At 55.1% G+C, this 13,529-nt stretch overlaps 6 protein-coding genes across 6 annotated transcripts in view; 2 read left to right on the forward strand and 4 right to left on the reverse strand.

Annotated features, from left to right (window-relative positions):
- UMAG_15080 (uncharacterized protein) overlaps positions 1-421 on the reverse strand; it is a gene marked incomplete at both ends in the record, with an annotated part of 1,941 nt that extends 1,520 nt beyond the window's left edge. Inside the window, one exon of the mRNA XM_011389215.1 lies at positions 2-421. Coding sequence (XP_011387517.1) covers positions 2-421 — 420 coding nt within the window. The remainder of the gene's footprint in view (position 1) is intronic.
- A 1,138-nt stretch (positions 422-1,559) lies between these two features.
- UMAG_11870 (uncharacterized protein) lies at positions 1,560-2,219 on the reverse strand (the record flags this gene model as incomplete). The annotated part of the gene is made up of 2 exons (XM_011389174.1): positions 1,560-1,880; positions 2,130-2,219. The coding sequence occupies 2 exons, from the start codon at positions 2,217-2,219 to the stop codon at positions 1,560-1,562; spliced, it is 411 nt and encodes a 136-aa protein (XP_011387476.1).
- Positions 2,220-3,154: 935 nt separating this feature from the next.
- On the forward strand, positions 3,155-5,929 carry UMAG_11871 (SCF ubiquitin ligase complex subunit GRR1; the record flags this gene model as incomplete). The annotated part of the gene is made up of 1 exon (XM_011389175.1): positions 3,155-5,929. One exon carries the CDS (start codon positions 3,155-3,157, stop codon positions 5,927-5,929), a length of 2,775 nt encoding a protein of 924 aa, XP_011387477.1.
- Positions 5,930-6,113: 184 nt separating this feature from the next.
- Positions 6,114-8,069, reverse strand: UMAG_01350 (AMP-activated serine/threonine-protein kinase regulatory subunit SNF4; the record flags this gene model as incomplete). The annotated part of the gene is made up of 1 exon (XM_011388945.1): positions 6,114-8,069. The coding sequence occupies one exon, from the start codon at positions 8,067-8,069 to the stop codon at positions 6,114-6,116; it is 1,956 nt and encodes a 651-aa protein (XP_011387247.1).
- Positions 8,070-9,655: 1,586 nt separating this feature from the next.
- UMAG_01351 (uncharacterized protein) lies at positions 9,656-10,438 on the forward strand (the record flags this gene model as incomplete). Its single annotated transcript, XM_011388946.1, has 1 exon — positions 9,656-10,438. One exon carries the CDS (start codon positions 9,656-9,658, stop codon positions 10,436-10,438), a length of 783 nt encoding a protein of 260 aa, XP_011387248.1.
- Positions 10,439-12,444: 2,006 nt separating this feature from the next.
- The window catches only part of UMAG_15038 (uncharacterized protein), a gene marked incomplete at both ends in the record, with an annotated part of 2,943 nt that continues 1,858 nt past the window's right edge, over positions 12,445-13,529 (reverse strand). Inside the window, one exon of the mRNA XM_011389207.1 lies at positions 12,445-13,527. Coding sequence (XP_011387509.1) covers positions 12,445-13,527 — 1,083 coding nt within the window. The remainder of the gene's footprint in view (positions 13,528-13,529) is intronic.

The following is a 13,529-nucleotide window of genomic DNA, read 5'->3' on the forward strand; positions in this document are numbered from 1 at the left end:
GCACCAAGGGAGGAGGAGCGTCGGCGTTGGCGTCGGCGTTGGCGTCGGCGGCCGTGGTGGTGGTGGTAGCGGCGGCGGCGTCAGCGTCAGCATCGGCAGCGAGGGAAGCGGCGTCGGCGGCTTCAACCTCGGCGTCGAGGGAAGGATCGATGGGAAGACGCGTAGCCGAGGCAACGGCTGAGACGGCCTGTGCAGCGGAGGCGGCAGCTACGGTGGCGGCATCCTTCTCGGCTTGCTCACGTTCGAGACGTTCGCGTTCCTTGCGCTCGTTCCTTTGGCGTTCCTTGCGCTCCTTTTTTTCGCGTTTGCGTTCCTTCTTGGCAGCGTCGGCTGCGGCGGAAGCGCCATCTTTACCGCCCGTGCTGGGTTGCGCGTCGGCGACTGGGGCGGCGACAGGCTCGGGAGCAATGGTTGCAGCCATGGTGTCGAGAGCTAGTTGCAAGAGCGCGAAGCGAAGCGTCAAGCGTCAGCAGACAAGAAGGATGATGGAGGCTCGGGGTGGTGGAGATGCTCAAGAGCAACACGAATGGATTATGGAAAGCAGCTGTCACTTTTGTCGCGTTGAACGGGGCGAGAGCGAGAAAAAAGGGTTCAGAGAGGGAGCGAGGGAGCGAGGGAGGATGGAAAATATGAGGGGGAATGGATGTGAGGTCTTTGCTTCGAAACGGTTTGGGGTTTAAATCAAATTTGGAGGCATGAGCGTGGAACGTGGATCGTGAATCACGAATCACGAATGGAGCTGAGTTTGTGAGATCAGCCAAGTCTAGCACGGAGTTTTTCAGGGATAAGTCGTGAGTTAAGTTAGTTTGCGCATCGTGAGACTCAGACTCATGACTGGCGTGCTGCCTTGGCAAAGACGGAAAACGACGAGGAAAAAAATTTGCGACCAACGTCGATTTGTTTTGCAGGTGTAACAGATTCCTGGCGTTTCGTCAGTGTCTCAAGCACAAAGAGGACCTCACCGACCTCATCGACCTCTTCACGCTTCGTGCTTGGCTGCAGAAGCCGATCCACGATCACGAATCGTCGGCGTGTCGCTTACTGTGTCACAGTCAAGTGCGTGCGCGCTCCACGCACCACGCACCACGCACCATACGCGCTTGGTCATCTTGTTAGAGCGTGTGTCACAGAGCCTTCTGAAAAGGCATCACGGATACGCGTCACTCGCTTCAATCACGAATCACGAATCACGAATCGTCAATCGTGAACACGAATCATGATCGATGAGACAGCCACAACCTGGAAATAACAACCACGGTTGCTTGGGTGTTGCTTGGAAGCTGTCTCTTGATGGCATTCAATGTCACCACATAGCATGGAGCTTGTTGCCAAGGTAGGCTCTGGCGCCCAAGTCAAACATGTGATTGCGACTGTGACGTTGATGGTGAGCGTCTTAAATCAATCGTGAATGGCATCTGGTTGAGGCGTCTCGTTGAGAGCTGGGCTTGATGCGGGTCACACGTTAAGATGTATCGAAAACGCGGTGTTTGATTGGGTCAATGGCTGCATTCACGATTCATAAACAAGGCAACTACCGAAGCCTCTCGCAACATTCACGATTAGCATAAGCATTTTTCCCGAAAGCAAGTTGTAGCTTGCATCAATAAGATGTCTCGGGCTGCTCTTACGTGCAGTCCAGGTAGTGCCCAACCGAGCACCGTCAGTACGCTAAGCAGTGGTAACGCTAACATCTTCCTCGAATATGATGATAGAGAATGTATGAGCACCTGAGTATTCGTCGTAAACCTTGATGCACCCCGTGGTTCGAGGGTAGATGTAGTCGACCGATTCCCACTTGGAAGACTGTAGGTGTCCGCACAAGTATACTCAATACCTGACAACTTCACCTTCAGCTGCGAGCTCCGAGGAGTATATCTCCCCTGAGGAGTTAGACAGAAAACGTGCTAGCTGAGTTCCACTATTCTCCATAAGAATCGCTATGAAAGGTCGGTCTTTTCCTGGTTGTGCCGTTATGCTCTGAAAAGAGGTTTCAGCTGGTAGCTGGCTGGGCGAGGCGTGTTGCTGGCAGTTAGAGTATTCAGACTCTTAATCAGTTGAGGAAACTGGTTGAGCGGAAATCGGCGGCAATAGTAAAATTGGCTAAATTTTCGGGAAGCTAAGTAAGTTACATGATAATAACTGTGACTGCGAGCATATATATCCAAGTGAGTGTCTAGAGAGGTTCCATGTGTGAGGGGACTGGATGGTCCGAGCGTCATAGTGAGCCGAAGCATTCACGATTGAGCGGAAAGGATGTTACTTGTACTGTATATCCAAGTCTTGCGAGCAAGCTTGAGTTACGAGTGGCTCTCGCTGTGACAGTGGATGGATGGCCAAGACCCCACAGCACAGCTGGTACAGAACCAGCGGGTTCGACGCCTTGACCATCAAGCATCCGTTGCTGGCCTGCTCGCTTGCTTGATGAATTATTGATTATTCACGATTTGATTCACCATTTCAAATCATGAATCGTGGATCCAAATCCCAGATTCACAGATTTCGTGATTCCGCACGGTATTATTCACGATTATATTACTGGTTTATCTCGACTCGAGGGCCGACGCACTCACGACTACGCCGCCAAGCTGGCCCGCTCGCTTGCGGCCGTCATGAGGTGAGTCGGGGCTCAATTAAATTATGGATGGCTGGGTTGTGTTTTGCTTTGCTGTACTGTACTGTACTGTACTGTACTGTACTGTACTGTGCTGTCTCTTTATTGATGGTGGTAGTTGGGTGCTCGTCCAGTACGAGTGCCATTTTCGGGCTCCTCCACCAAAATTCACCATCATCGTCATCCTCATCATCATCACGCAGTGAGACACGAACACCGCTCCCCTTGTCTCAATTTGCGACCTCGTCTTTTTCCTCATCTCGATCACCCATTCGCACTTGACATCTAGCAACTAGCACTTACCACCTGGCACTATTCCATCACATCGCATCGCATCGCAATTGATTCTGCCTCTGCTCTCCACCTAACGCACTACTGGCATGACCATTCGTATCATACAACCCTCACTCTCCTAACCACCAGTACCGCTCCAAACCCACATTTCGGTAGCTTTCCAGAAGCATCGCCTGGTCGCAGGATCCGCCTTCGTTTCGCATTGCATACACTCGGCCTCCTCCAACTTGCTGCACTTCAGTTGCAATCATGTCACAAACAGCAGATTCCTCCCCCAGAGGCTCCAACTCCCCTTCACCATACCCTTACCAACGGCCAACCGGCGCAAGTACCATCGATGGTATTGCAGCATCCGCTCGTGCCGGCCCTTCCTCTTGTACCCACTTGGTGGACACCGACATGCACGATCGTTCCGAGTCTCCCGCCGACTTTGCCGCTCGCCACGGTGCTCCTCTTGCTCGTCCACCGCCTTCGCCTTCAAGCACATCTGTCTCGGATGATGGCGTTGCCCAGCCTGACTTTGCCGACCTCGCCTCTATAGACGATGCAGACACCCAAACGCGTTCTGTCGAGCGTTCCTTTGATCCCTCGGCTGTCCGTCTCTCTCGCCGTGGTACTCTCGTACCCGCCTCCCCCACCTCTTCCAACGGCACATGGAGCTTCCAAGACGCCCCGCAAAGTACCGCATCCAATCTCCCACACGAGATCCTGCTGCACATCTTTCAGTACCTCGTCCTCTATCCACCTGATCTGCTCTCCTGTCTGCTCGTCTGCAAATCTTGGTGCTTGAATGGCGTCGAGCTGCTATGGTATCGTCCCGCTCTCTTCAAGATCTCGTCGCTTTTCAAACTGGTCGGCGTCATTCGCAAACCCGAGCAGCTCTTCCCTTACGCCCAGTTTGTCCGCAGGCTCAACTTCACCTTGCTTGCCAACCAGCTCGAGGATCAGCTCTTCCTCATGATGTCCGCATGCACCCGACTCGAGAGGCTCACCCTAGCCGGCTGCTCCAACATCACCGACGCTACCCTCGTCAAAGTATTCCAAAACACCCCGCAACTTGTCGCCATCGATCTCACCGACGTAGCCAACATCACCGACAACACACTGCTCACACTTGCCGCAAACTGTCCCAAGGCGCAAGGCATCAACTTGACCGGCTGCAAGAACATTTCCTCGCACGGTGTCGCCGAGCTTGCGCGTAACTGCAAGCGTCTGAAGCGAGTCAAGCTGTGTGCATGTGAAAACATTGGCGATGAGGCGCTCCTCGCCCTTACCGAGCACTGCCCTTCTTTGTTGGAAATCGACCTGATTCACTGCCCCAAGGTCTCGGACAAGTCGCTCAGACAAATGTGGTCACGAAGCTTCCAGATGCGTGAGCTCAGGCTGGCGCACTGCAACAACCTCACCGACAACGCTTTTCCCTCGGCCCGTGGCACCACGGGTGTCCCCATGTTGGGCACCTCACATTCCCAAAGCTCGCGTTCAGCCATTCCCGCCGCCTCAGCATACACCACCGATTCCGCCCCAACAAGTCGAGGCGAGTCGCCCAGTGTCAACATGCCATTCGACGCCGTTCGCGACGGTGTCCTCCTCACACGCTCAGCCAGCATTCCCAACGATATGGCGCAAAACCGCCTCTTTGAACATCTGCGCATCCTCGACCTCACCGCCTGCACCTCGATCTCGGACGACGCCGTCGAAGGCATCATTGCCAATGTACCACGTCTCAAGAACCTAGCGCTTACCAAATGCACTCGTCTCACCGACGAGGCGCTGTACAGCATCGCCAAACTCGGAAAAAATTTGCATTATCTCCATCTCGGCCACGTCTCCAACATTACCGATCGTGCCGTCACCCACCTCGCACGCTCCTGCACCCGGCTGCGCTACATCGACGTTGCCTGCTGTCCCAATCTCACGGACCTCTCGATCACCGAGATCGCCAACAACATGCCCAAGCTTCGTCGCATCGGTCTTGTCAAGGTGGTCAACCTTACCGATCAAGCCATTTACGGCCTTGTCGATCGTTACGACTCGCTGGAACGCATTCATCTATCCTACTGCGAAAACGTCTCGGTCCCTGCCATCTTTTGCGTGTTGCAGAGGCTAGACCGTTTGACGCACCTCAGTCTGACGGGCGTGCCTGCGTTCAGGAGGCCTGAGCTGCAGGCCATGTGCCGGGCGCCACCCAAGGATTTCAACGATCACCAGAGGCAAGCGTTCTGCGTATACAGCGGCAAAGGCGTGAACGATCTGCGCAAGTATCTGCAGCATGTTTACAGCGATGAACAGCTAGCCGCAGAGTTTGGACAGCTTGAGCCCAGGGCGATGAACGCCCTGGGTGGATTTGGCGAGCACCCTGGCGCCGAGACTGCGATGAGCCAATGGACCGCGCACCACGCACACTATGCGCCCGCAACGTTTGGTGGGGGGCCGGGAGCAGCAGGCATAGCATACGCGCATGCTCAGCCGCATGCTCCGCCGCAACCTGGCGCGCCACCGCTCGGCCTGGTTGGAGGGGCGCCAGCGCCAGCACCCATCGCGGCGGGTCTGTACCATCCGACTGCTGGTGGCATACACCACGCGGGCGCCGGAGCGGGTATCACACGTCGCAGACAGCTCACCACAGCTGAGCAAATGTACTTTGAACAGCAACGTCAGCTGGCTCGATACGCAAATGCACGTCGCGCCGCCCAAGACGCCACGCTGCTCAATCGATCTGCCTCGACCGACGGCGCGAATCGGCGTGTGCTCGCCGAGGCGCAGGAGGCAAGGAATCCGGGCATGCCGTTGGTGGCAAGCGCCCAGTCTGCTGCAGCACATGCCATGCTCCAAGATGATGTCGACCAAGCAGACAGATACGACGACGAGATGCAAGAGTATGGTACACCCGAACAGCCTGTACATCAAGAGCAGTGGCAGCGTGCAACAGACGCAGCCGACGCACCCGCACCCGCACCGCCACAAGATACGACACCGGATCGCGAGCAACTGCGCACACTCCGAGGCGCACGATTTGCGTAAATGCTCGCACCGTCTCGATCGGACCATGATGCCCTTGTACTTCAGTCGCACGCACTCCTGAAACCACACACAGATGTGAGCACGCTTCTGAATTCGTGATTCGTGATTCGTGAATGCGACCAAGCGTGGACTGTACGTGCCACGGGCGAGGCTGATGACAGGAAGAAGCAGAGACGCGAGCGCGTCATTGTGGGGGGAGATGCAACGCTTCGTGTTCGGGGATGGTCTGTGGAGCATCGGGGCCAGTAGAGGCGGACGCGAGGTGAGCCGTACCGTTGGCCTGGTGTTGATCGTCATGCTGACTACTTGGTGTGGAGCTGGCGATACTCGTGGCTCTACTAACACCGACGCCGGTGCCGATTCCGCCGACTGAGTCGTCCAGCTTGTGTTCGCCAATCACGTAGCGTAGAATATCGCTCAAGCATACGATGCCGACCAGCGTGCCTCTAGTTCTGCGGACCGGATCGCCCTTTTCCAACCTGAGCTCGAACGGCGTCTTGAGATTATCGCAGAATGCCTGCGTATCTTTCTTGTCACGCAGCCGTTGGTGCTCGACTAAATCGTCGACGTAGCTGTCCAATTCATCCAGCGCAGTCGTTTGGTCCGATGTCTCGCTCTTCAACGCCACAGCTTCGGGTTCCAGCACCAGCAGCCGGTGGACGCGTCGCTTGCGCAGCAGTGCAAAGATCGACGCCAGCGAGTCGTCGGGAGAGCACGTCCACACGCCTGAAAAGTCTGGAGCTCTCCGTTCCAGCGCTTGCCGAATCGTGAGATCCAACGACGTATATGCTCCTGTACGTACCAGTGTAATCACATCCACCGTCTCGTACATATCCACCACGTTGCCTTCTTCGTCCAGGATCGGCACCGCCGATATCCCTCGTTCCGAAAACATGTGCACTACGTCAAACACCGTTGTGTCCAACGTAGCCGTTGCGATCGGTGCAAACGCGTTTCCCGCCGAACTACCGTCCGCCTCTATACCACCACCATTCCAAGCCGAGCACGAAGCGCTGCTCGCGTCCACGTGCCGTCGTGCGCCCTCGTCCGATGCGCCGAGATCGTTGAGTTCGCTCATGTTTAAACTCTGACCGTTGTCCGTCTTGAGCACGCCCGGTTCGCTCGCATCTGAGCCGCGATGTGATGTAGTACCCGACGCTGCCGCCCTGGAAGCGCGATAGCTCTGACAGTACGTGCCAATGTTGAGCTGTCGCAAGCTCCTCCACAGCGCCGACGTCTCCCTGCAGTTCATGGCGATGAACTTGAGCACTCGGTACTGCGTCAACACGGACACCACCGTCTCCATGCCCGTCTGCTCGTCGTAGTCGAGCAGCGGTAGTCGACGTGCATGTGTCTTGATCAGCAGCTGACACGCATCGAACAGCGGTCGAAGCGGATGCACCGAGAGCAACGGAGGAGGCGGCACGTTGAGTGCCTGCTCTATATCGCGCAACCTTTCGAGTCGGAACTTTTCCACATCTTTGGCAGCCGAGTCATAGCTCGAGTGGCGGTAGTAGTATTGGATCAGATGGATGATATCGTTGACCGTGAGCATGCCTGCGAATCCGGAAAGCTGGTGCGCTTTGTGCGAGAGCTTCTTCTTGGCCCCGACGACAGCATCTGCCGTGACGCGTGTGGTTGGACTAATTTTGCCATCGTCATGTGCTGCCTCTGTGTCATTGGTGGACTGCGTTCGTTCTTGTTCTTGTTCTTGTTCTTGCGTTTGCATTTGCGTTTGTGATTGCGATTCTGATTCGGGTTGATTTGGAGAGTTGCCGAGCAATTCATGCGGCGTCGACTGCCACAGAGGAGCAGACACGACACCAGCCTGCCACATGACATCGAGTGCAGGTTTGACGACGAGTTTCGTGTCGAGGACGATCAGACGGAAACTGACGGGTAGCACATCGTAACTGCTACGGCCACGAAGAAAGTCGCGAATCGAGCGCAAAGCGAGCGCATGTCTGTCCTTTGGTCTTGCATTTCTGTCGCGCTCTCGATGAGTTCGAGCAGTGGGCGCGTTGAGCGACGAGCTGGCATGCGACGTGGACGCGCCAGGGATATCGACGCCGGCACCACCGATGCTTGCACCACCGGCAGTAGAGCCCGCAGAGACGGCTCTAGATCGCGACACGTTCATAGTGAAGATTGAGCGGCGGCTCGGCAATTGGACGAGTCAAGGAGAGGATGCTCCAACCAATGGCATACGCCAAGTTGCGACGCTGGCTGACAAACGATAGTCAACGGCGTTATCAAGATGCTATGCGATGGAGAGTGTCGTCGATATGAATGCAGATCGGCCTAACGCTTGAATAGATATGCTGCGGGACAAAACAAGCCGAAAGAAGCCTGCGTAGTGAACACCGGGGGAGGAAGGACTTGGCCTCAGTCTTTGCCGAGTAGATGGCAGCGAGGCGTGAATGTTGGAGCGCGAGCAGATCCAAATGGGTATCGATGAGTGAGATGCCGAAGCGTGCGAGCAGGATGCGGTCTTAGGATTTGTGATTGTTGCGTGACAAGGATGAGTGTTGGTCAAGTCACAAGTGTTATCGCATGGTTAATCGTCGTTGCATACAGTTGAGTCAGATGTCAGCGCTAAGTTAGAAGCAGCTTCACGCTTGTCCCGTGCGTGCGCACTCGAGCTGGCTGAGCTGTGTCACCTTTTTTGTTTTTGGTTTTCTTACTCTCTCACGACTCTGCATGAGTCGTGAGTGCGGAGAAAAACCATCGTGAATCACGAAATCGTAAATCGATTCACGAGATTCGTGATGATTCGTGATTTTCGTGTTTGATGCATTTTCAATGTAAGACCGTAACCTACAACATGTCAGCGCGCGCTTCGTGCTATCCTCCATCTCGTGCTAAAGTTACCGTGTAACAGTCCCAATCACGAATTCGTGGTTGCACTGCATTACGTAAACTATTCGTGAACGAGTTCAACACGGCGGTTTCGGTGTCGAGCATGTGACAGCCGGAATGCGCCCACGTGAACTTTGGCCAAAGCGCAATGAGGTCACACGTCGCATCATTACAGTACTTGCTTTAGGTTCCCATGTACTGTAAATTCACAATTGTGTATGGAGACCATTTCTATCAAACTGGCCATTCCTCGCCGTTTGGCAGAGTGTATCCCTTTCGCAGCTGAGGTTAAGACCGTGCTGCTCTATCTCGGTCTGGTGCTGTCAGCGGCGTTCATTGGGCATACCAAACCTCGTACACAGCGAATCTCGACACTCGCATCGTGTTTGCCCCGCTCTCACCGCTAGTGCATTTTTCTCTGAGCTACAATCGTAAATCGTGAATCTCACTCCTGTCATGAAAACGATGAGATGGTCTGGCCTCGGCTGGCTGGGATCCAATCGGATCGAATCGAGTTTCATTCAAGCTTCGTACCAAAACGGTCAACAGACACACAAACTGCCGAGCAGGCGAGCACATGTACATGTTGGATCGACTGCAAAAGTGCTTGTCCTCCTTGACAGCGTCGCGTGCCAGTTACCTCACCCGATTACGCCCTGAAGCATGGACCACAGGTCGTGTGGCAAGAGGCTCTGGCTCTGGCTCTGGCTCTGGCTCTGGCTCTGGCTCTTTCAGTCGACGTCCCATGTTCAAGATAACAGCCACTCTCGGAGAGCATAGTGAAGAGTTTTGCTGGGAACGTCGTTTTTTCGTTGATAACCACCAACTCCACCCTCCACCGACTTGATCTCGCACACATCGACATTCATGACCAACACAATCACCGACGCGGCTTCGTCGGCGTACGAGTCCATCAGCGGCTCGGCCCAACGCGTACTGCCCGTAGCTTCCACGCTAATCTCTGAAGCGACAGGATTAGCCGCACTCACCGAGGACTACTCGGCCTCTCCTTTCCCACCTGCACAACCATCATCCTCTTGCGCCTCATCCTCGAAAGAGGTCACTACGTCCACGAATTCCGACCAATCCTCGCTCCCAGCGCGATACGACTTGACCGAAGAGCAAGAACGAGGACCGTCTCAACCCGATCGCACGTCTCAACCACAAACGTCGATCGGTACCGAATCTGGCATCCCCACAACCGGTGGAGCTGCCACCACTGTTTCCCCCGATGACGACGTAAAGGCTGCGATTAGCAACGAGAAGCGTGCTTCCAACGCAGCAGTAGGCGTCGACTATTCCGATCAGCCTTGTCCTACTGCCGATGCTCGCAGGCCAAACCCGTCAAGCGAGCCGGCAGAGGGTAAGACACAGTTCAGTAGCAGCGACGAGCAGATGAAGGGTTCGAGCGATCACAGCAGTAGCGCAACTAGCGGTGGTGGTGACAGTGCCAACAGGTGCGATTCGACAAAGGCTACGTCGTCGGCGACAGGCTCGGATGAACAGCGTTCCACAGCTGGCTCGTCCAAGTCAAGTCTTACAAACAAGCTAAGGGGTTCAGCTAAGGTGGTGGCCGGTAAGATCACCAGGGACCAAGAGAAAGTCGAACAGGGAAAGATGCTCAAAGCTGGAGGAGCTCAAGACGCGTAGCAACGCTCATCGCTTTCTCTGCCAGTCAAACTTGAAAGGCTACGCTGTGATACACTAGTCGTATGTTGTTGTTTATCGAAAAAGGTACCGTTCGAATCGACGGATCCATGTATGATTTTCGACTGGAACGACTGGGTCGCACGTACAATCACGATAGCACCGTTCTCGATTCGCATCCAGCCATGTCAATTTGCATGGGCTGGACGCCACCTGCGATCGTCTGAGTCGAGGCGTGCTTGTGTGTGTCGATTTGGCCTAGCGGAGCGTCTTTTCGTCGAGATTCGGTATGTCGCCGCTGAAACCGTTCTGACAATCAAGCACTGCGGTGTTGGCAATCACAAATGTCTGGTTCAACGCCGTGTCGTTTCTGGAACAAGTGACATACTTTGGTCGGCATGCACGATGAGCGTGTTCAACGTTGGACATTCTACGATGCTTGACGTAGCCAACTAGTCTTGTTCAACAGCGTCTTGGAGTTACCTGCAACAAAGATTGCAGCCAACAGCAATACGACCAGCATACTGCGCCAGCATTCGCCTGCTGAGTCGAAGTCTGGCGTCTTCAAGTCGGCGATATTGGCTTTCTTGTCGTGTGGCGAGTCATGGTTGATGTACAGAACGGCTGCGGCTTTGAAAGGCTTGTGCTTCGACCGCCGCTTGGCGTGAAAGACACTCTTTATCCTCTTGCGTGCCAGAACGCTCGTATGGCCATTCAGCTGTCACGACATAGCCTTTTTCAAATGCAGTCTTTTCATTGCTTGGCTCGATCAGAGCAATCAGGTCTGCCTCTCTTCCTAGGAAGCTTGCTGGTGAGCAAGAATTTTACTCCGTCAATGTCTGCAGTGCGTGGCTGTTCGGCAGCCATGTCCGTCTCCTGGCTTGAGTCTGTTTCGAAAACTAGATACAACTGGTGGTCCACTGATCCAGTGTCGGCCAACGCTTCGTGCTTGGTACTTGCTTAAATCGTGGATAGGCACGCCACGAGCCATGAGCACGGAGCGAGCTCTTCGATTGTCGCTCTTTGGATGCATTGCGTTCTGTATGATTGACTTGCATCTACCGCACGCCTGACTCTAATTTAGAGCGCTTAGCTTGTTGAAACGAACCCCAATACTGACTGGTCATTCGGCCTCTATGATGCGCTCACTCGATCGGGAGAACTGGCGATGCTCTGCTTGCGCCTGCTTAACCGGATGCAGCAACTCAAAGTCGTTGGACAAGTCAGCCTCATTCATGCCGGAAGAAATGAGCGCTACTAGCCTCACAACAAGCCGCGTGTTATGGGCTGGACGCGCGAGGTCGGGGAAAGCAACCACACCTCTCGTACGGTTTTGCTTTACGATAGATCCTTGAGCGGCCAGTGGTCAGCGACACTGAAGTGGACACGATCTGCTCATCGACGATGACGAATCAGATGCTCTTTGTTTTGTTTTCCCCTGCGATCGCGCTCGGGTCGATCTTGATACTATCCTGTCCAGTCGAACCGCCCGGCGCACGCGCTGGGCAGTTGGCGCCAAAGCTTGCGGAAGTTGGCATCGATCAGCGCTGCAAGCCCAAGTTCGTCGCGCAGCTATCGGTCTACCTGGTGGCAGCGACCACGTCCGCATCGGTCACTGTGACAAAACTCGCCTGGACGCTTGATTCACGACCAAGGCTTTTCGGCTTGTCGACAGGCTATCTCTACTTGCAATCCAGCAGCATCTGTTTCGTATCACCCGCATCTCCAGATGAAGCCGCAAAACAAGAGCTGCTTGCGGGCCAAGACATGGATCGCACCAAATCCTACTTTCGGCTCACCATTCAGTGGAAATCGGACCATTCAGATGCACAGCTCCAGAACATCGTCACAAGCTCGTCGTCGCAAGTGCGCCGAGACACCCAGATAGAGTCGTGCACCAACATGCGTTGCACAGTACCCACAGCGCAGCATGTAAGGATTTCAAACACTGTACAGCTGATCAAGCGCATTACGGATCGTGGATTCTGTCATCCTGAAGAGTGGCATGGTCACTCGAGACCGCCGGGCATCTTGGATCCTTTTTTAGAGCCACGCGCTGCTCTCCTTTTCGCTGGAGATGCAGCGTCTTCCGCGTCACCACCCAATCTGCTCGAGCGCCTTACGCCTTCCTTTTGCGGTGCAGCTGTTTTCCTCGTCCGCCTCTTTGTCGAACCCTTGGCGCCCATCACATCGTTCCCATCACCCACTTCGCTTATTGTGTAGATCGTACTACCGCCTTCGTTCGCCTGGCTTCCACTGATACTCTCCAACTCTGCCGTTGCTGCACGTGTGCGTCTTGCGATCGGAGCTGAATCGTCCAGCGTGCCGACATCTGCGCGTGAATGCTGTTCCAGATTGGACAGCGTCAGCGGTTTACGGTTGGCCGAGCTAGTCGAGCGTGTCATCCGTTTTCCACCTTCACGAGCGAGTGATACTTCGGAACGGCTCTTGGTCAACCTTGCTCGAGAAGTGTCATCTTGGCTGTTGAGGTGTACGCCTGTACGCGAACGCGTCAATTTGCCGGTCGGTGTGGCAGCGGTGACTGTCTTGCGTGTACGTCGCTTCGTAGGCGGTTCGGCCGAGGTGAAAGCGTGCATCTCGCTCTCGTCTGCCAAAGCAGCATCCTCTTGCGCCTCGTTCCATCCGCGTCGACCGGGCACGAGACGTCCAATGCTCACATCCCCACCAGATGCCCTGCTTGCCTTAGCATGCTTTCCAGCCTGAACAAACGTGTCATCGCCCGCATCGTCCTGTGTCTCGCGATCCGCCTCTTCTAGATCGCTTTCGTCCGAAACAGTGCTCGGCTCTTCTCGTGCGAGACGGCTTTTCTTGCCATGCTGCGAAACGAGTCCGATAGCACCACGAAGCTTGCTTGGCCCCAAAGCACTGCCGTTGAGCGACGGAGAGCTGCCGATCGAGCTAGAAGCGCCAGCGGCAAACGGAGACGTGCTGGCGGGACGGAAGGCGCGCGGACTAGACTGGTAGGGGGAACGAGAGCCAGACGCCACCGAAGCGCGTTGACCTGCCACTGCAGCGCGGCTGAGCTTCGGCAGACCCGAAAAGGGGCTGCTGGATGTGAGTGTGGGATGATTCC

The sequence above is a fragment of the Mycosarcoma maydis genome, chromosome 2, assembly GCF_000328475.2.
Source record: "Mycosarcoma maydis chromosome 2, whole genome shotgun sequence".
NCBI classification, from domain to species: domain Eukaryota; kingdom Fungi; phylum Basidiomycota; class Ustilaginomycetes; order Ustilaginales; genus Mycosarcoma; species Mycosarcoma maydis.